Genomic DNA, 20,415 nt, shown 5'->3' with positions numbered 1-20,415 from the left:
ATGTTAAAAAATTGACCACAAATATTATGTATTATATGATTATAATCTTTTTGTGATGCTATTTATTTTTTATTTTGAATCTATTTTTATATTTTTTTAATCTATTTTTTGTATCTATTTTTATTTATTTTTATATTTTTATTTATTTGTAATTTCTATTTTTATCTATTTTTTATTTTTAACTATTTTAATTTTTTTTATCTATTTTTTATTTGTATTTTTTATTTTTATCTTTTTTTGAAACTTTTTTTTCATCTATTTAATTTTATATATATATTTATATTTATTTGCATTTATTTTAATTTTTCAAAATTTTTATCTTTTTTATCTTTTCACTTTATTTTTATCATTTAATTTTTAAAAATCTTTTCACTATTAAATTTTCTATGTTTATTAATCGTCCTTAAATAATTTCTTTTATTATCTTTGAATCTGTCAGTATGCAGTGTCACACGTTCTTACACTGTGTTGCCTTCTGTTGGGTCTACTGCTCTGTAAAGCACTTTGTAAAACTCTAGGTGCTATATAAATAAAGTTATTATTATTTGTTTTGTTTAGTTTGACTTCTTAAATATACAAGACACACAAGTAAAGATGATTTTCATTACCTCAAAATCAAAATCATTTTTATCGGCCAGGTATGTGTAAACACAGAGATGTGATCCATGAAAAGTTCCCAGAGCCCAACGAAACATGTAGTTAGCTGATTCTGTCCAAACTACAGTCCAAAAACAAACAAACTACAAATAAATTACTGAAATAAATATTAGATTCTAACATTTTAGGGGCTGGATACAGAAAACTATGCTTGATATATTAATCAAAATGTTTGATTAATCATTTCTGCACTCATCAACGTGTCAATGAGACATTCTGCTCACAGTCTGACAATAAAAGTGATCCAAAGTTTGGGACTAGAATAAGACACATCAAAGAGTTTTTCATCAGGTGCATACGAGGCCCTCATAATGACCAGCAGCGTCTCCACCCTGCTGGTGATCCACAGTGACGTATCTCATGTTAATCTTGAGTAGATGAGACTAACCCAGATCCTGAAAATGGCTTACTGTGAGTCCTTCTGAAGGTTTAGTTAAGGATCAGAAGCTCGTCATGTCTCAGATGAAATGTCAGTTGGAGGTTATTAGCACAGAGATGCACACAATAAATAAATGATGTCTTCACTTTTACTGGAACTATTTCTGTTTACAAGAAGCCTCCACATGGGGGGCTGGATGTTGGAGTAAGGACCACACCTCACCACCTCCGTGCCACTTCCAAACATTCCTATAAATACCGTCCTACCCCTCCCACCATCATGCATCTCTGGTCACTTTGATGAAGATCTGTTTTCTAAGTGTTTTTGTGCTTCAGTCATGAACACCATTTTTTGCTCTGTGGTGCTTCAAACTGCTTTTTCTTCTTTCTATGTTAAATCCAATATTTATATAAACACTTGACATGATCCAGTGCAACAGCCCTGGTATGAATTCTCATTTCATGAAGCCAGGGAGTCAGAAAGGTCACTGTGCTGCCTTCTACTGAACGGTGTTTCTAATATTGTGGCCTTAAATTAGAATATTAGAAACAGCTCACAATATGATGTGATTCAGTTCAACACCACTGCAAACTTACAAACATCCTCATCAGGGTCACAATGGGCTGGATCCTGTCCCAGCTGACTTGGGGCGATAGTTGGGGTACATCCTGGACAAGGACAAGGCAACGTCTAGTTAAATTAATTCCTCGCTGACAGCGTCAGTCATAACTGAACATTACCATCTCAGCAGAGCTGCTGCATCAATCATGTGATATCATGTGTATTTATACAGCTAATTTCAATACCTGTAAATATGCATGTATGTTTTTTCATATTTTATTTTGTATTTTTAAATTGTTCTTCTTTACCTAAAATTCTATAGTTTCATATTTTATTCTTTAGCTTTGTTTTATTCTTCTCTGTAGTGCTGTTAGTTTATTTCTCTTAATGCTGAGCTGTTGACAGTGTTAACTTGACAAATAATCCTGAAACCTTGAAACTGAAACTTAGATTGTAGTGTCTGTAACGAAGTGGCTGTGATTATGTATTTCTTTCTTATTTTCTTGTGGTAAGGTGCCTGTATACATAAAGTTTTTCCCCTATCCTGCATGTTTTTGCTTTACTTTACACTACAAAGCCCAAACACATGTTACTAAACAAGAATGCAGGAACAAATCTGTATGATTAAACTTATTACATCTTACAAAAACAGCAGTCCAACTCTGAAATGACGTTGTACGACTTACAGCAGCTGATTGGATAGACTTAGATTAAAGTTTATAATGAAATCAGTGGTGAAGACTTGGCTTCCTTCCTCTTGGCAGAAGGCTTATTATGTGTAAACACAATGAACCCAGCTCATCATGTATGTTCATACAGCTCACACCGTGTGTATTTTAGTATGTGCACCATGCAAGGTGATGTTCACACATTCACTTTCTCCGCCTGCAGATCCCTGATGTGTTCTCGTCCCTTCCTCCTTCCTCCTTCCTGTTAAGGGGTCACGTCTCCTGATTGTTTAATCCCATCACGGGGGATTGGTGACATCAAGGGTCCAATCCTGTGCCAACCTCTGCCGAAAGCCCAGCAACAGGGGAGGGGATCAGCCGGGATGAAGAGCAGTGGGACGGCGAGGATCAGTCAGTGTGAAGACGCGACCGGACAAGAAGGAAGGCTCTTAGGAACGAACACTTTTTTTCTGATTGTTGGGGATCCTGTCATTCAGCAGGTAAAGACTGATGAGACTTTTAGTCTTTGAAAGATTTGAACCTAAAGAAACATTGAAGGGAATCCGCTTTAGACACTTTCAGGCATTTGTTTTGACATTTCTTGATTTCCTCTTACAGACAGGATGGCTCGGGATATGACAGATAAGGAAATCCTGAAAATGGAGCTGGCACAGTTGAAGAAGGAAGTTGACACACCTAGGACACCAGTGAGTTAATTACTATCGCTTGTGAACAATCTGTCCAGTGTCATCTTTAATTTTTTACCACCAAAACCCTGCAAAGCATTAATGCTAAATTAATTTCTGACTTTTAAATTGTGCATTTCTGTAGCTTTGCCTGTTAAGAAGACAGTTTGCTTTGCTTACCTTTGTTTCCATCTTCCCTCTGAACAACAGGTGGGTGCAAACTGTGCAGAAACAGTTGCTTTTGTGGAAGAACTGTCACCCAACGACCCGCTGATCAAGGGCGTCTCGGATGAAAAGAACCCCTACAAGGGAGACAAGGGAGGCTGTATAATAACATAGCACACGTACGTCCAGGGGAAAAGTCGTGATGTTTTTTATGAGAGCCGGTCACATTTCTGTAATGTTCCTGTAGCGTTCTCGTGGATAAAACATGTACAGTAGTGAGAAAACTAAGATCTGTACCTGGATCACTGTATGTACCTGTTGATATGAACATGTTTGTAATTAAATTCAAATAGCTGTACAAAGCTTTGACCTGACCTGACTGCTGTCATCATTCATATTGTTCAATATCTCACTTTTATCGCACACCTGCTGCACTTTCATCTCATTATGTGACATCGGTTAATATTCAACAGGTTTGACGGTATGTTGTTGTCTGCAGTTGACACTTGTGTCGCTGCACAAAGCAGAGGGCAAAGTCAAAAAGGGGTCGTGCAGCCGCAGCTTAGTCTAATTCTTAATAGGATTTCTTCGCTGTGGCCTGTTGACACGGAGCTGCTTCCTGTATCAAAGTCTTTAAGCTTATTCCAGCGGCTTCCAATTCGAGCTCTACATCCAATTAGTGTCATTTTTTAAAAACACACACAATCACAACGTATGTTTTATTGTTTGATGCATTAAAGCAGTTTATTCCTCTCGGTGACGCACTTATCAGCACCTTTGGACGAGCTGTACCTGTCCGCAAGAATATTGTGACCTACTTATAGTCACTTATCGTTTTAAAAGACCTTTGTGATTTATCGAACTTATCATTTTTTTAATGTCAAAGTTTCAGCACAGAGGCCAAAATCACCCTTCAAACTTTAAACTCCCAGGTTTATATTATATGTTTTTATTTAATATTATATTATTCCTTCATATTTTTGGCACTTTTGACAAAAACTTAATTCAAACTTCAAAATATTCAGATTGATTTTACATTTATTTAATTGTTTACATTTATCTGCTCATTCATAGTTTCACCTGGACACATAATAACTTTCAAAAAGTTCACCACACGTGGGACTTTCTCACATTGATTCAACTTTTCCATATCTTTCATAAAAGTGTTTCTGCTTCCCTCATAAGTATGTAAATCTATGATGATTTATGATGATTTCACAGCACTGTATTCAGCCCATGCATCAGCTGCATTCATTTGAACTGCTAGTGAAAAAGCTGACTCAATGTGAGAAAGTCACAGCTGGTGAAGTGGTGAAAGTTTGAGTTATTACGTGAACGTATCAGTTTTGAAATTAATGCTTTTTCAGATCTCACTGTCACAACTTTCACTGTTCTTCCACTTCACGGTTTAGCATCAGCTCTTCAACAAACCTTCAAATATATATATATATATTTCATATCTTTCCCTTTTTTCTAATCACGCCTGTTCTTTTTCCAGAATGTTAAGTCAAGAGCTCAATTTTAAAGTTTACATTTTTATCTGTCACAGCTTGTTGTGGTTCACGTTATCGCCGGCTTTAGATTAAATCTACGGCTCAAAGTCAACTGAACTACAAAGTCCAAGTCTAAAGTCCGTGCATGGAAACTGTCACATAGATCATAGATCATATAACTTGTGCATCTACATTTTAAATTTAAGTTAATTATCCTCTTTCGGAAAAGAAGTACAGTGATATTACAGTGAAATGTCTCGACTTGTTTCCCCAAGATCAACAGCTCTGTCCTTACCTGACTGAATATGCTGACTGTTACAAATGGACACTGCCTGTATAAAGTCTAGGATGACTAGTGAATGCTTTATCTTAATTGCCTTATCAGATAAGAGCAATTATGGGCATATCTAATCTATGCAAGTTTCCTTTGAACACTTCTGAATGAATCAACAATCAGCAATCATACAAAGTAATCATGCACTGATTTTTTTTATGTTTGTAGATGTGAATTTATGTTGCTTGTCTGTCCTGGGAAGCACTTTGTAGTGTAGCAGTAACTTTGATTTAAACAAGGTACAAAATGCATGAAAATAATAACTTAAATAAATAAATATTACATAACTTGTGTTTACATAATACTGCCTCTCTCTGTGCTTTAATGTAATTCCTTCAAAGAGGTAAAAACGAGCGAAGGGATAAAAAATCTGTGCTCTGTTATCATCAAGAGAATAATCCCTTTATCTTTATTGCTCGTCATAACACGAACAGTGTCAAACTCCCACACCTCTTCTCAGGTACTTTGGCACTCGGCATAATAAATAGGAGCCTCGCGATCGGAGCAGAGCTCAGAATAAAACCCTCACTGCTGAGAATAGACCAACGCTGCTGCAGAAGATTCATTAGGTCGTCTTCATTATGTGGCTCTTGATTTTCTTAGTCTGGGTGGTTATATGGGTCGGTGGTTCTTACTGGTACCTGTTTGGGAAACCAAGCCCTTTCTCCCTGGAGTCAGTGAGACCTCCGGGACCTCGAGAGTTCGATCAGAAGAAGCGGGACAAAGTCATCAAGCAAGGTAAAAGTGTATGCAACACGACAATTAATGGAAAATGTGACGCTTTGATAATGAAGAATATTTCTTTACTAGTTAATTTATCGAGATACCATACATTCAACAATTAGAGTATAATATTAAAATGTTAGAGTACTACTTGAATAAATGAATGAACAATAATATTAATGTGTCAATTGGAGTTTTCTACCGGAAAAAAACACTAAATATTCCCACAAATAATAAAAAACAAAATAAAAAGTGGGAACAATTAATTAAATGATACTTCCTTTTTATAATAACATACCAAAAATACACTTTAACATCACTGTACAAGCTCCAAACTCTCAGTCACTTTGCAGGTGATGTGACGTTAAAACAAGGATCTGTGGACGAGGTTCCACTTTATTGAACTGTTGAATACTTTTACTCACAGTTACTCGTCTTGTTCTCCCCGTCACCTACAAACTACTGGAATAAGATTAGGACCACACGTGAAAAAAATATTTTAGGAAAGGAAAAAAAGATGACAAATATAAATTCTGACTTTATTCGAAGAATTCTCAATTATTATTTTAAATGGTAATTCATTATTATTATTTTTTAATTTCTTTAAATATTTTTTAAAGTAAATACAGTATATATTAAAAATATATTTTTTTTTACTAAAAAATGTATTTAAAAAAAAATTCTAATTATTCTTTAAAACTCTCAATCTGAATTCATTTTTTGTTTGTTTAGTTTTCTTCAAATTTAGAACTGAAATACATTTTTCACATGTGGCCCTAATCCTCTTATGATCTAATTAAAACACCTGCTGCCCATCTCTAATTAGAACACACTATGTACATTATGTAACAATTTAAATACAGTATATTTACGGAGTGCTTTAGTGTGAAAATTGAGAATTTACGGAACAAAACTCTACTAATTTTGTCACATTTCACATAGTTTCACATGTATCATTTTATCTTCTGTCAACTCAAAACATCTTCTGGAAAATGTGTCCTAATATCCTGAAGTCCCCACTGGTTAACTAGCAACTGTTACCATGCTGTTATGTATTTTAATTTCAAATTTATGTGGGTTCGTCCTAACAGTTTGTCTAAAGAATAACAAACCATATCATACAATATTTAAAGAACCTGAACCTGAACGTCACTAAAAATTCAAATGAGTCCTGGGTGTGTTTTTAAACACTTAAAGAAAAAGTTAACCTAGTGATGAAAGAACAGTTCAAAGTCTATAAAAATATTTAGATTAGACCTGAAACAGTTGAAGTACAGTAATTATTTAGCATCTTGTGCTTTATCTTAATTAGATTATGACTGGGAGGTTGTGTTAGTGGTATTTATGACAGGAAGGTCTGCAACACAACCTTCAAACTATTGTGTAACCCAATTGTGTAACACATTTGAATATCTCCGTTTCAGCACTTACTCGATAACGTTGACAAGGCATCTTTATTGAATGTGTCTGAACTAAAAATATACATTTCACCACATTACCTTCACCTCTGTATGTTTCTGTTCAGGTTTCAACCTCGACAAAGTGCCCCAGAACCTGGATGTCATCGTCATTGGGAGTGGTATCGGCGGGCTGACGGCTGGAGCCACGCTGGCCAAAGCAGGGAAGAGAGTCCTGGTGCTGGAACAACACGACCAGGCTGGAGGCTGCTGTCACACCTACGTAGAGAAAGGCTTTGAGTTTGATGTCGGTAAGACTGCTTGTAATTTCACTGTGTATCCTAACTGTCCAACAACAGCAGCTCCTTATTTAATTATTTTATAGATAGTTTAATTATTTAAACAGTTTTCATGCATCCTAAGTATCTAAACGAACCATGCACTCATAGAAAAATAGTATTTTTCAGCTAGAACCCATCATTGGTGCAGTCCAAACAGCAGAAATAGTAATTTATATAAACAGATGAGGCTCAAGCACCAATCAGCAAAAGGAATATATGATAAATCTGTGCATGAACCACAAAAATGAGAAATGTCATGAGCTGAAAGGTAATGACGACAGAATACCCAAGCCCAATGAAGAGCTATACAATCCAAATTAATAAATACAGATGTACATGACATAAACAAACAATTAAGGATACAGAAAAAGGCTATATATAGCTACAAAATACATATAAAGAACCCAAATATAGACAAACATCATATAAAACTCTTAATTTAGAGATACATGACCCCAGTGAGGAGTTTGCACCTTTACAAGAGTAACGAGCAGCACACCACAGCACTTTCAGTGGACGTGTTCAAGGTACAACCTGATAAAGTACGATCATATGCGATATGTTTACAGCCAGCAGTGTGTGACACCATCATATATGCTGTACAGTATACAGTGGGTTTACTACTAACACAAGTTCAGATTGGGTCGGGAGGGAGAAAGCCTGGGTGGTTGCTGAGAATAAAGTAAAACAAACAGTAAAACAGTGAAAGAAATCACAATTACAAAGCTCAAGGTGATGTCTTTGGTCCAAACAACAGTCTAAAACTAAAAGAAAAGTAAGAAATCCTTATAATTTAGTGGCTGGAACTCAAAAAGTTTGCATTTGACGACACGATTATCCAACTTTAAGCCATTGCTGAGACACATATGCTCCAAATCCTATAAACTGTTCAACATCTACATGAAATAACAATAAACCATGTACCTCTCCTCTGGTCTTTGTTCTCCAGGGCTTCACTACATCGGTCAGGTCCATGAGAACAGTCTGTTGCGTATCGCCTTTGACCAAATCTCTGAGGGCCAGCTGGAGTTTCAGGAATTAAATCAACACTTTGACACGATCCAAATCGGCTTGGGTGATGAGAAACGAGAATACACCATCTTCTCCGGTAAAACCGAGATGGAAGCCCATCTGCTGAAGCAATTCCCTGATGACACAGAGGCAATCAAGACGTTCTTCAAAATCATGAAGGTACTGTCAGCGGGTAGACACACATTTCATTTAAAACGTGACAACAAAACTATAAATCATGACCATCCCAACAGGTTTCAGCTAAGAAGACCCACTACCTGGCAACTCTGAAGCTGATCCCACAGTGGGTGTCTTTATTCCTGCTGAAGTCAGGCATCGGAAACCTCGTCACCCCAGTCTTCCGCCTCTCTGGCACATGTGCAACAGATTACGTGAACACCCTGACCAGCAACAAGGATCTCCATGTCATCTTTTCTTATCTTTTCTATGGTAGGTCCAACAGTTTATTAGAAAACCAATTACTATATAGAATTGGATGAGAAGATTGGACAGTTATAGCAAAGACATCCTTCGTTCTATGTTTGTTTAGGCGTTCCTCCAAAAGACTCCAGTGTTCTCATCAATGCCCTCCTGATTCATCACTACAAACGAGGTGCCTACTACCCTAAAGGTGGTGCCAGTGAGATTGCCTTCCACATCATCCGCACCATTCAGAAATATGGAGGAAACTGCCTGGTCAGAGCTCCCGTCACCCAGATCCTGGTTAATGAGAAGGGAGCGGCTTATGGTAAGACAAGACTCCAGCTTGTTCTTCACCTTTTAAAAAGGAAATATCCTCTACAAGTAACTGACTGAAGACGTCCTTTCTGTGCCATGTCACAGGTGTGAAAGTGAGGAAAGGTCAGGAGGAAGTGGAGGTTCATGCACCCGTGGTTGTGTCAAATTGCGGCATCTTCAACACCTTGCAGAAACTTCTTCCCCCTGAGATTAAAGTCAAACCAGGTGAGCAAGAAATGCGTGTTACAGAAATGGATGGATTTTAAAATATATCAAATAGGTTCATGGTGAATAGAAACCTCCCTATATTACCAGATATTCAGGAAAGACTGAACATGATGAAACACGGCAGAGGGTCGTTCTTGGTCTTCTCTGGCTTTGATGGAACTCAAGAGGAGCTGGGCCTTGAGTCCACCAACTTCTGGTCGTTCAAAAACAACGACATGGACAAGTCGTAAGTATGCAGAGTACTAAAGGCAGAGGCAGCATTTTGTTGCCACAAGGTGGTGTTATTGTATTAGAAACTGGAATTCACAGAGGCCAAACTTTTCAGTGTGGGCTTCTTCTTAGGAACATTACGTTTAAGCCGCATTTTCGTCCTCTAGATCAGTCAGGTTTCAGGATTTAATTACCAAACCCATGCATTATTTTGTTTGTTTCTGTTCATAAAAGCAGCCAGACTGACCTGACTTTACTCTTTTTTCAGGATGGAAGACTTCTTTGCATTGAGCAAAGAGGAAGCACCAGATAATATTCCCATGATGTTCATAACAATGCCATCTGCCAAAGACCCAGAAGCCAAAATAAGACACCCTGGTACAAACACACACTACCTTTTCTACTGTTGTGAATAAGAACATGTCGAAGTGTCCGTACAGATTAGGTGTGATGTTTTGGTTTTCATGTTCGCAGGGAAATCTTGCATGACAATACTGACGATGGTGAAGTATGAATGGTTTGAGGAGTGGAAGGACACCACGGTGCGCAAAAGGGGTGATGAATATTACAACTACAAAATGAGATTCGCTAAGAACCTCTTCGACTGGGCCTGTACTTTGTTCCCAAAAATCAGAGACAAGGTAGGATTCTCTGTCATACATGATATAATTTCATATGTTTGATGTTTGTCTTTGATTAAAGACTGCATAACCTCAGAACCACCCATCAGCTGTTTAGCAATTTAGCCTTTAGTGCAATGGCCAATGTTTCTGGGCTTCTGGACTTCGTTTATAGTCCAATTGTCCAATGACAAGAAAGATAGATTTGTGCTAAACTCTATGAACGGATATCTCCATATCAATACAGATGACCTACATTAAACTGCAGGTAACAAAAGTCAATAAAAAGCTGAATCATCTCTGTCTAATTTGCTCTCTACATGGAATTGTTGCAACCAGTCAACCAGCCTCGTCTACAGATTGTGCATTCACTTTCGGATATCTGTTTACAGAGATTAATATTTGGATGTCTTGTTTTTCAGTTGGTTTTCCAGGATGTGGCGACCCCGCTGACCAACATGCACTACCTGGGTTCCCAACGTGGAGCTATGTACTCTGCTGAGCACAACCTAGATCGTTTCCATGCCGAGGCTGTGGCAAGGAACAGGTGCAACACCCCGGTCAAAAACCTCTACATCTCAGGTATGAGACATTACAAACATGGTCAATGCTTTACTTGATGCTGGAGGGTTGACAATGCTTTGAAATGTGAGGGTTTCAGAGGAGAAGCATCAACTAAAGCAGTGATTCTCAAACTATGGTGGTATGGGAGCTCCTTCTAGTGGTACTGAATCCAGGTAGTCTTGCCTCATCCAGCAGGTTGTACAATCATGCCTGTGTGTGTCTGTTCCAGGCCAAGACGTGTTCAGCTGTGGGATAGCAGGCGCTCTGCACGGTGGACTCCTCTGCGCCTCTGCGGTGTTGGATCACATCGTCTACATTAACTTGCTCCTCCTCAAGAAGAAGCTGAAGAGGAGGAAAGCCAAAGAGATGGCTCAGCTGGCTAAGAAGAAGCTGCAGTGAAGAGTGCTCTGTACTTCGCCTGCAGGACAATAGTGAAGCTGCACAGACCTGGTGCAAAAAGGACCCTTGATTGTTGTGGGAAGTTTAAAGGAACACACCACCACCGAGTCCCAGATGTATTCTGTATACTTATATTACAAAGTTGCCACATACTAGTGCCAATAGTTACAAGGAACGGATGTTAATACATGAAAATACAATATGCCAAAGAGTTCTTCCAACCAGTACAAATCACATTCACCTATTTGTACATTGACGGCATTGGTTGCCACGCAGGCAACTGCTCATCAGAAGGCTGCTCATTCAATCCCACAGAGATGATGGGACACTTTTCTAGAACTGGGAATCCAACAACCAATCTTCTGATCAGTGGACGACCTGCTCTGCCACTAAAGTTCAGTTGCTGGTGTTGGGACCCTTTGCTTCTTTTCAGTATTTCAGTTTTTTCCTGGTTTTGCCTGACTTGAATAAAGCGTCATTTTAGGGGAAGTGACATGTTTACTATTTAATTTCAATACTCTAAGAAGCCTGCAGTGCTTTTCTTATTGTGACTGTGAACTCAGAGGTACAGAGGAGAAAGATTTGTCTTCATTTTATTGTCTTATTCACTGATCTATGTAAAATACGATTGCGAGTTATAGATACCAATAAATACTTCATGATTAGAATAATTGCATTGTATCACCTCTCAAAGATTTTGTACAGATGTATGTACAGATTACAGTTTGTTACTGTGATAGCTTGGTTTGTTTCAGCATTACACATTTGCATTTTTCTGCTGTATGTGCTCAATAAACTTAATTAAAAACTCATACGAATGCACTTGAACGTGCTCAAACATATATGAATCTACAGTATGTGAACACTAGGTTTACTCACATGTTATCGCCGGCTTCAGATTAAATCTACGGCTCAAGGTCAACTGAACTACAAAGTCCAAGCATGGAAGAAAACTGTCTCATAAATCATAGAAGTTACATACTACATTTGTGTTTGTTATCCTCCCTCAGAGAAGAAATATTATTGATGAGGTGTAATTCATTCAAGTGTTATTGTGGTGAAGGAAATGTTTGGCCTGATTAGGCCTTTAATGGTTCCATAAGGACAACAACTCCAGTTCAATGACTTAATCAGCACCTAATCAGCACCTTTGAACAACGGCACCTCTTTCCAAGAACACTGTGACCGACTGAGGTCAAAATGACCTCTAAACTTTGAAACTTCCTGCTTCAGTTAAAGGGCAAAAGGATGTTATCAGTTTTGATGCTCAGATCACAAATATGTAATGAAACCTCATCCGTTTTAGCCTTTTTTTGGCTCCAAAAGGTGTGACAGATTACCTCAAGTGATGTCACTTGAGTCATTTTAAGACTACAAGTCTGAAAATTAAAAAATAATCTGGAGGTGCGAAGTTAGAAAGACGTGATCTTACCAGACCTCTACAGGTAACATTAGCTGCTACTAGCATAACACACCTGAATCTCTGACTGAACTAATGACTGGTTGAGTGGCATTGTGGGTAATGTAGGCACCGGGGTTTAACAAGGAGGAGGTAAATAAGAAAGACAACTCTGGCTCTGCTGCATGTTTAAACTCTCTATCCTGAGTCTGACAGTTAAACAAATAAAACTTTAAAGTCTAACAATTGACATGAAAGATTAAAGTCATCTAAAATATCCTAAATTTATAAGATTGCTGAGGTGGAGAAAACCAATTAATTTGATGACTAAATATTTGTGAATAAAACTGGCCATCATTAAGTTTATTAGTTACACCAATCACCCATCCATTTCCTTCCACTTACCTTTAGCTTAATTAGATTTTTTACTTTTCTCATTCATGTTGTTCATACTTCTCAAAATATTCCAGGTTTTCCAGAGAATGTTTAACATCTCAAAAAATGGGCAGCATGTTTAAATTGTTTTATTTTTGTATCACTCTTAATGGGGTGGAAGATGGTGACTTCGCAGTCACTAAAATTGTTTCTCAACATCAGTTCAAATGAGTCCGGGTGTGGCTGTAAAAGCAGGCTGTAAAGATATTTAGATTAGACCTAATTTATACTTAGAGTATTCCTAGAAGTACAGCATTTTGCATCTGTGTGCCTTATCTTAATTAGATTATGACTAGGAGATGTTTGAGCACTTGCTCGAGATAACGTTTACAAGGCATCTTTATTAAACCCCGCCTGAACTAAAAAACATACATTTTACCACATTACCTTCACCTCTATATGTTTCTGTTCAGGTTTAAACCTCAACAAGGTTCCCCAGAACCTGGATGTCATCGTCATTGGTAGTGGTGTTGGTGGGCTGACGGCCATGCACCTGTGGTTGTGTTAAATTGCGGCATCTTCACCACCTTTCAGAAACTTCTTCCCTCTGAGATTAAAGTCAAACCATGTGAGCAACAAATGCTCTTTACTGAAATGGATAGATTCTTAAATATGAATCAAATAGTGAGGAAGTTTCATGGTGAATAGAAACTCTCAAGACTCAACATGATGAAACACGGCAGAAGGTCGTTCTTGGTCTTCTCTGGCTTTGATTGAAGTAAACGAAGAGCTGGGCCTCGAGTCCACCAACTTCTGGTTTTACAAAAACAATGACATGGACTGATCTCACTGAACACTAAATGCAGAGGCAGCATTCTGTTACCACGAGGTGGTGCTATTGTATTAGAAGTTGAAATTCACAGAGTCAAAACTTACTTCTCAGTGTAGGCTTCTTCTCAGCAACAACGTATTCAATTAACAAGTTTAAGTTCCCTTTTTCGTCCTCTAGATGGAGTACAGGATCAGTCAGGTTTCAGGGTTTGATTACCAAACCCATGCGTTATTTTATGTGACCACACTGTTCATAAACGCAGCCAGACCACTCTGACTGAAGGATGACAACCTGAATTTTACTCTTTTTTTTTTTTAGAATGGAGGATTTCTTTGCATTGAGCAAAGAGGAAGCACCAAATAATATTCCCATGATGTTCATAACAATGCCTTCTGCCAAAGACACCCTGGTACAAACACCCACTACCTCTTCTACTGTTGTGAATAAGAACGTGTCGAAGTGTCCGTACAGATTAGGTGTGATGTTTTGGTTTTCATGGTCGCAGGGAAATCTTGCATGACAATACTGACGATGGTGAACTATGAATGGTTTGAGGATTCGAAGGACACTACTGGGCCTGTACTTTGTTCCCGAAAATAAGAGACAAGGTAGGATTCTCATACACGGACGTATGTTTATCTAAAAACAGGGTTTCCTGCAGGTTGTCCGTGATATAATTCCATATGTTTGTTGTTTGTCTTTGATCAGACTGTATTGTACAATATGGCACAATCTCAGAACCAATCAGCTGTCGTCTGACAATGGCTCCCTGGGCTAAGATTGCTCTGTAGTCCAATTAGCAACCTTAAATAGAAAGAATGATGAGAAACAGTTAACTACATATCAATGAAAATAACTTATAAAAGGTAATAATATGCTAAATCATCTTAAGATGATAGCCAATGGTTTCCAAGATTGCATCTTAGCCAATGCATTCCACGTCTTTTGCTCTCTACGTGGATTCTTGCAACCAAAACCAGCTCAAACATGATTGCTCACGACAACTCGGACTACAAACAGAAACCAGAACGCTTCTGGTGCCAAAATCTTCAGTTTAAAGACTGCGTATTGATATGCAGATATCTGTTTATAGAGATTAATATTTGTATGTCTTGTTTTTCAGTTGGTTGACCAACATGCACTACCTGGATGCACAACGTGGAGCTATGTACTCTCTCTAGATCGTTTCCAAGCTGAAACGCTGGCAAAGAACGCTCCCATCAAAAACCTCTACCTCTCAGGTATGAAACGTTATATGTTAAAAGGTTCCGCAAGTTAATTTGTGGTGTGATTGATTTAAGTTTTCGCTGGGAAATGTTTCAACAAGCCCTAAGTCTAGTTCACTTTGGAGTGTTGACAATGCTTTGAAATGTGAGCGTTTCTATACAGTGTAATTCCTTTTTTTTTCCAAATTAGACGGTTTCTGCTGGATTAGTTTACTGGTAGGAGTTAAATCCTTTAAAAATAATTGTAGGGAAACCAAAAAAGTAAAAGAATTTGAAGCCTGTGAAGAAGAAATATTATCTAGACTGAAACACAGACAATAGTTTGAATCCAGACTCCAGGTAGTCTTGCCTCATCCAGCAGGTTGTACATCATATCTGTGTGTGTCTGTTCCAGGTTACGACGTGTTCAGCTGTGGGATAGCAGGCGCTCTGCACGGTGGACTCCTCTGTGCGGTGTTGGATCAAATCGTCTACATTGACCTGATGCACATCAAGAAGGAAAGCCAAGAAGAAGCTGCAGTGAAGAGTGCTCTGTACTTCCCCTGCAGGACGATAGTGAAGCTGCACAAACTTGGTGCAACCCTTGATTGTTGTGGGAAGCTTAAAGGAACACACCACCACCGAGACTGTGCTGAACGCTATGGCCAAATTCAAAATGTAAAACATCACAAATAATCAGAAAAATGTTGGTTTTCTGAGTTGAATCCTCAATCCTCAAGTCAACTGACCTAAGAACATATACCGTAGAATAATCCAGAATCATCATGTGTCCTCGGTGGACTCATAGAAAGTCTGTATCTATCTTTAAGTTCTCACTTTGTTTACTTTTAAGTTCACTGCCTGTGATTGTCGAGAACTAAACATGAAAATATAATATGCTAAAGGGGACTTTGAGATGATTTTGTCTATGATTAATATTCATTTATTCAGGTGAAAGACAAAAGACAAAATGAGACTACAACTGGATTTTTGGATCCTGGAGACCTTGAGATCTTTTTATCGTGACAACTTGGTTTGTTTAAGCATTACACAAGATGCATTTTTTATGAATCTAAATTAAACCTTTTTATGGTTCTGAATTGTTCATCTCTTGTTCGTCAACTTAAGGCTGAAACAAATAATTTTGTTTTACATTATTAATTAAACCATCATTTCTTTGAGTGGATCAATGTGTTGTTTGGCCCATAGGATATCTTGTTTTGTCCACAACCCAAAGATTTTCTGTTTACTGTTGCAGAGGACTAAAGAAAATAAATGACTCAAAGTGATGAATCTAGTATCAAAATAGGCAAAATGGTTAATAAATAATTTAACTGACTAATCGTTGCACCGTACTCTTCTCTATAATACCATAATTTGCCAGTGATGCCACTGTTAAATACTACTAAATTAAGTGAAAAGAAGTTTAAGAGATTTTAATTAATCAGCTAATAGAAAATACTTACTACTTTTGTAGATATGATCATGTAATTAAATCAAATATTACCTTTAATAAATCATTAATCTGTCAATTAGCATCAGAGATAATGCTTAAATCTGTTTTTCTAAGTGTTTATATATCACTTACTGGTGAACTGAGACTGTAAGTCCCCCCTGGATTTCCTAGTTCCCACCTATGTTGTTCTGACCTGACTTATAACCCCCGTGTTGTTTGAGTAACTGCTGAAATCAAAAGTACGGGGTGAAACCCCAGACTTCCTGAACTAAGTGAACATTTCCTCAGTAAACGGTGGGCAGATTGGCTGACAAACTGTGGTCTGTAGGAGACGACTGAGGGGATCCGAAGAGAAGAATGCCCCTTCTGTCCGGCCTGCCGGTGGGATGCCAGTACCTCGCTCGCTCTGTTAACCTCCATCCCTCTGCTGTACAAACCCAGGCAACGCTCTCCCTGCTGCTGCAGCTCTGATGTGCAAGTTGCTGCTGCTGCTGCTGCTGCTGCTGCTGCTGCTGCTGTTACCATTTTCCTTTTCAATACTTAAAAAGAGTAAAAAAAGGCCCAAAAACTGAGGCAAGTTCAAGCAACGAGGAGCAAAATGGCAGGGAGACGAGTTAATTATATTGACTTTGCCTGGCTGGAAGTTTAGCAGGCTATAACGTATAATTACCATGGCATGATAAAACGCAGTACTTCACTAGAAATAAACGTGACATCTACAGTAACTCTTACTTTCCTGCGCTGTGCTCTGACTGACTCACAGAGCTATAAACAAATCCACCTAGACTCAGTTTACCCACATTTTGAGCTGTGGAATAAAGTCCAACCCACCCTTTCTTTAGCCGTGCAAGCTGTGTGGCTCTAGAGATGGCAACGTCTGCCTGTGGTTGGTCCAAAACTTACTGAAATATCCCAACAACTATGTGATTGATTGTGATGAAATTGTTTACAGACGTTCATGGTCCCCAGAGGATGAATCCTACTGACTTTGGTGGCTCTATATGGTAATATCTGCCTGTCGCTTGGTCCAAAACTTACTAAATATCTCAACAACTATGTGATTGATTGTGATGAAACAGATATTCATGGTCCTCAGAGGATGAATCCTACTGACTTTGGTGGCTCTATATGTTAATAACTGCCTGTCACTTGGTCCAAAACGTACTAGATAGCTCAACAACTATGTAATGGATTGTGATAAAATTTTGGACAGACATTCATGGTCCTCAGAGGATGAATCCTACTGACTTTGGTGGCTCTATATGGTAATATCTGTCTGTCACTTGGTCCAAAACTTACTAAATATCTCAACAACTATGTGATTGATTGTAATGAAATTGTTTACAGACATTCATGGTCTTCAGAAGATGAATCCTACTGACATTGGTGGTTCAAGGAATGGCAATGTCTGCATGTCGATTGGTCCAAAACATACTAGATAGCTCAACAACTATGTGATGGATTGTGATGAAATTTTGTACAGAGATTCATGGTCCTCAGAGGATGAATCCTATTGACTTTGGTGAGACCCTGACATTTCCCATGAAGCCACCATGAGGTTAACTTTTTTTTGTTGTTTTTAGTGAAATGTCTCAACAACTACATGATGGATTGTCATGAAATTTTGTACAGACATTCATGGTCATCAGAGGATGAATCCTACTGACTTTAGTGGCTCTATATGGTAATATCTGCCTGTCGCTTTGTCCAAAACTTACTAAATATCGCAACAACTCTGTGATGAATTGTTATGACATTTTGCACAGACATTCATGGTCCTCAGAGGATGAATCCTACTGACTTTGGTGGCTCTATATGGTAATATCTGCCTGTCGCTTGGTCCAAAACTTACTAAATATCTCAACAACTCTGTGATGGATTGTTATGACACAGATATTCATGGTCTTCAGAGGATGAATCCAACTGACTTTGGTTAGCCCCTGACATTTCCTGCCACCATGAGGTTAACTTTTTTTTGTTTTTAGTGATATTTCCTACCTACTTTACTACTGGATACATTTCTATGAACTTTTAGTACAGGTATTCATTGTCCTCAGGACTAGACTGGAGCTATGGTCGCACCCTTGAGCTATAGGAATTCATCACCAGTGTTTGGCACTTTTTACATTTGTAGACTATTTATAAAACATTTCAACTCTGTAGTGACAAAATGTCTTTCTATGTAATTTTAGAAAGTAACTACAGAGAAACTGAAGAGGAAACGTGATCTGTCATTTCACTGAGAAAGACATTCAGTATTTAACTTTATAGAAAAGCTAAAATGGGCAGATCTAAAGAGGAATTTAAGTTTTTCTTGACCAGCACAAGCACCACCTCCACCCCCTTCCTCTTTTTTTTCCTCTCACAGGCGGCTCCCACATGTTTAGACATGCTCTTACATTAGGAGAGGCCCAGAGGGTCAGATCTTAAAAACAGCAGTCCGCTCTTTCCACTGTCTCAACCACTCCGTCCTACAGCAGCAGCACACATTTAAAAGAAATGAACTTTTCACAGGCTGTCATTTAAAGCAAAGCCAACAACCCTTGTACCTGAAAACCTTTATTTACATAAAGCAAGCAGTGAACTTGCAAACAGTGTAGCAGCAGGATCTGCTCACAGAGTGTTCATGTTGCTCAGGCTCTTGTCTCAGTGTTTCAGCCAGCTTTCCTTCTTTTCCAGATGTTGGAGCTCCTCCCCGCTAGCCTGCCACAGCCTCCCACAGCTTGAACCCAGCCAACAACCACAGCTGGTACCAATCTGAGGACTCTCCGAAAGAAAGTTTCAGACGACCCAGATGAGAGGAAGGCCCAGTCTGACGACAGCACCATAGGATCAGACTGGGCTTAAAGGTATGAGCAGGTGATACAAATAAAACAACACCAGATGTGTATTTAGGGTCACTCTGACCTGACTGTCAATTCACAGCAAAATATGACACCACTGATGGATTAAAAAATTAAATTTCAAATGTACCCATAGATGAGGTTTTAAAGCCGAATGCACAAATGTATAATTAGTCAGAAAATAAGTTAAAACATTTTTAAACTTATTTTTCTGTGGATTAAACCAAAACAGACTGAAGCTGTATCCCCGCTCTGCACAGATCACAGACCTCTTCTCCAGTGTCGGCTGAAAGTTCCTGCATGAGGCCAACTTTCTGTTGAGCTAAATGGAAAAACCAAGGAAAATGGCATCTTCCCCGAAGCTCACTTTGTCTGAAAAACCATTTTACAATCTGAAAAACTACTGGTCCACATGATCAGACTAAAGCAGCTGTGTTCAGTATAATGTTTAGGTTAGAGTAACTGTTGAAGACATTTTTGGATTGTTGTTTGGAAAGAAACAAAGAGATCATCCTGACTTTTGGAAACTCTTATGAACTTTAACTCACAATACCACAACACAACACAAACCTGACATATCATCACCTTTTAAGTTGATATGCCAATGGTCTCTACCGTCTCCTGAGGGAAATATCTGGTTCTCTAGCTGCTAAATGCTTCACTATGTTCACCTGTTTGGTGCTGAGCAGAGTTTTACAGTAGCTTAACAATGAGCTCAAACTCAATAAAAAGCTCCATAAAGCTTTTTACCTTTTTGTCACATTGTTTCCATATTTTTATGATACACATATCGATTATAGCCACTTTAACAGTTATTTTCAATAGTCCCAAGTTTAATATACCTGAAATCAACAACTTGCTCCTTAGTTTCCAGAGAGAAATGCTATTTTAAAGTTTTTTTTAAAGCTTTTTATTGGAGTATCTTCTCCACAACATTTCACTTTGAGTTTTAACTTCCCTACAAAAGGCTAAAGTTCATCCTCATCCACCACTATCCATGCCCTGTGGAGTTACATTCATCATGTTGCCACCTTAATGAACTCCATTAACTAAATATAATTTCTTCTTCTCAGACTATCATCTGAATTAGGACTAGGGAATGTATCTTGGCATGCTTCTACTTTCCCCTCT

General features: G+C 38.3%; 2 protein-coding genes and 1 long non-coding RNA gene across 3 annotated transcripts in view; 2 read left to right on the top strand and 1 right to left on the bottom strand.

The window, feature by feature from the left end:
• Positions 1-1,985: 1,985 nt before the first annotated feature.
• Positions 1,986-3,490, top strand: gngt2b (guanine nucleotide binding protein (G protein), gamma transducing activity polypeptide 2b). Its single transcript, XM_010749495.3, has 3 exons — positions 1,986-2,765; positions 2,884-2,972; positions 3,162-3,490. Exons 2-3 carry the CDS (start codon positions 2,889-2,891, stop codon positions 3,288-3,290), a joined length of 213 nt encoding a protein of 70 aa, XP_010747797.1. The 5' UTR covers positions 1,986-2,765; positions 2,884-2,888; the 3' UTR covers positions 3,291-3,490.
• LOC113747819 (uncharacterized) overlaps positions 3,146-20,415 on the bottom strand; it is a 45,376-nt gene continuing 28,106 nt past the window's right edge. Inside the window, exons 4-5 of the long non-coding RNA XR_003463911.1 lie at positions 7,166-7,342; positions 3,146-3,253 (exon numbers count right to left, since the gene is read on the bottom strand). This is a non-coding gene — a long non-coding RNA (uncharacterized LOC113747819). The remainder of the gene's footprint in view (positions 3,254-7,165; positions 7,343-20,415) is intronic.
• si:ch1073-13h15.3 (inactive all-trans-retinol 13,14-reductase) lies at positions 5,493-11,955 on the top strand. The gene is made up of 11 exons (XM_010749503.3): positions 5,493-5,681; positions 7,192-7,374; positions 8,354-8,595; positions 8,670-8,865; positions 8,966-9,163; positions 9,259-9,378; positions 9,469-9,607; positions 9,860-9,969; positions 10,066-10,232; positions 10,634-10,793; positions 11,005-11,955. The coding sequence occupies exons 1-11, from the start codon at positions 5,525-5,527 to the stop codon at positions 11,172-11,174; spliced, it is 1,842 nt and encodes a 613-aa protein (XP_010747805.2). The 5' UTR covers positions 5,493-5,524; the 3' UTR covers positions 11,175-11,955.

Source organism: Larimichthys crocea, chromosome XVI, assembly GCF_000972845.2.
Source record: "Larimichthys crocea isolate SSNF chromosome XVI, L_crocea_2.0, whole genome shotgun sequence".
Lineage (NCBI taxonomy): Eukaryota > Metazoa > Chordata > Actinopteri > Sciaenidae > Larimichthys > Larimichthys crocea.
Note: the sequence above shows the minus strand (reverse complement) of the source record. Positions and strands in the feature narration are given on the sequence as shown.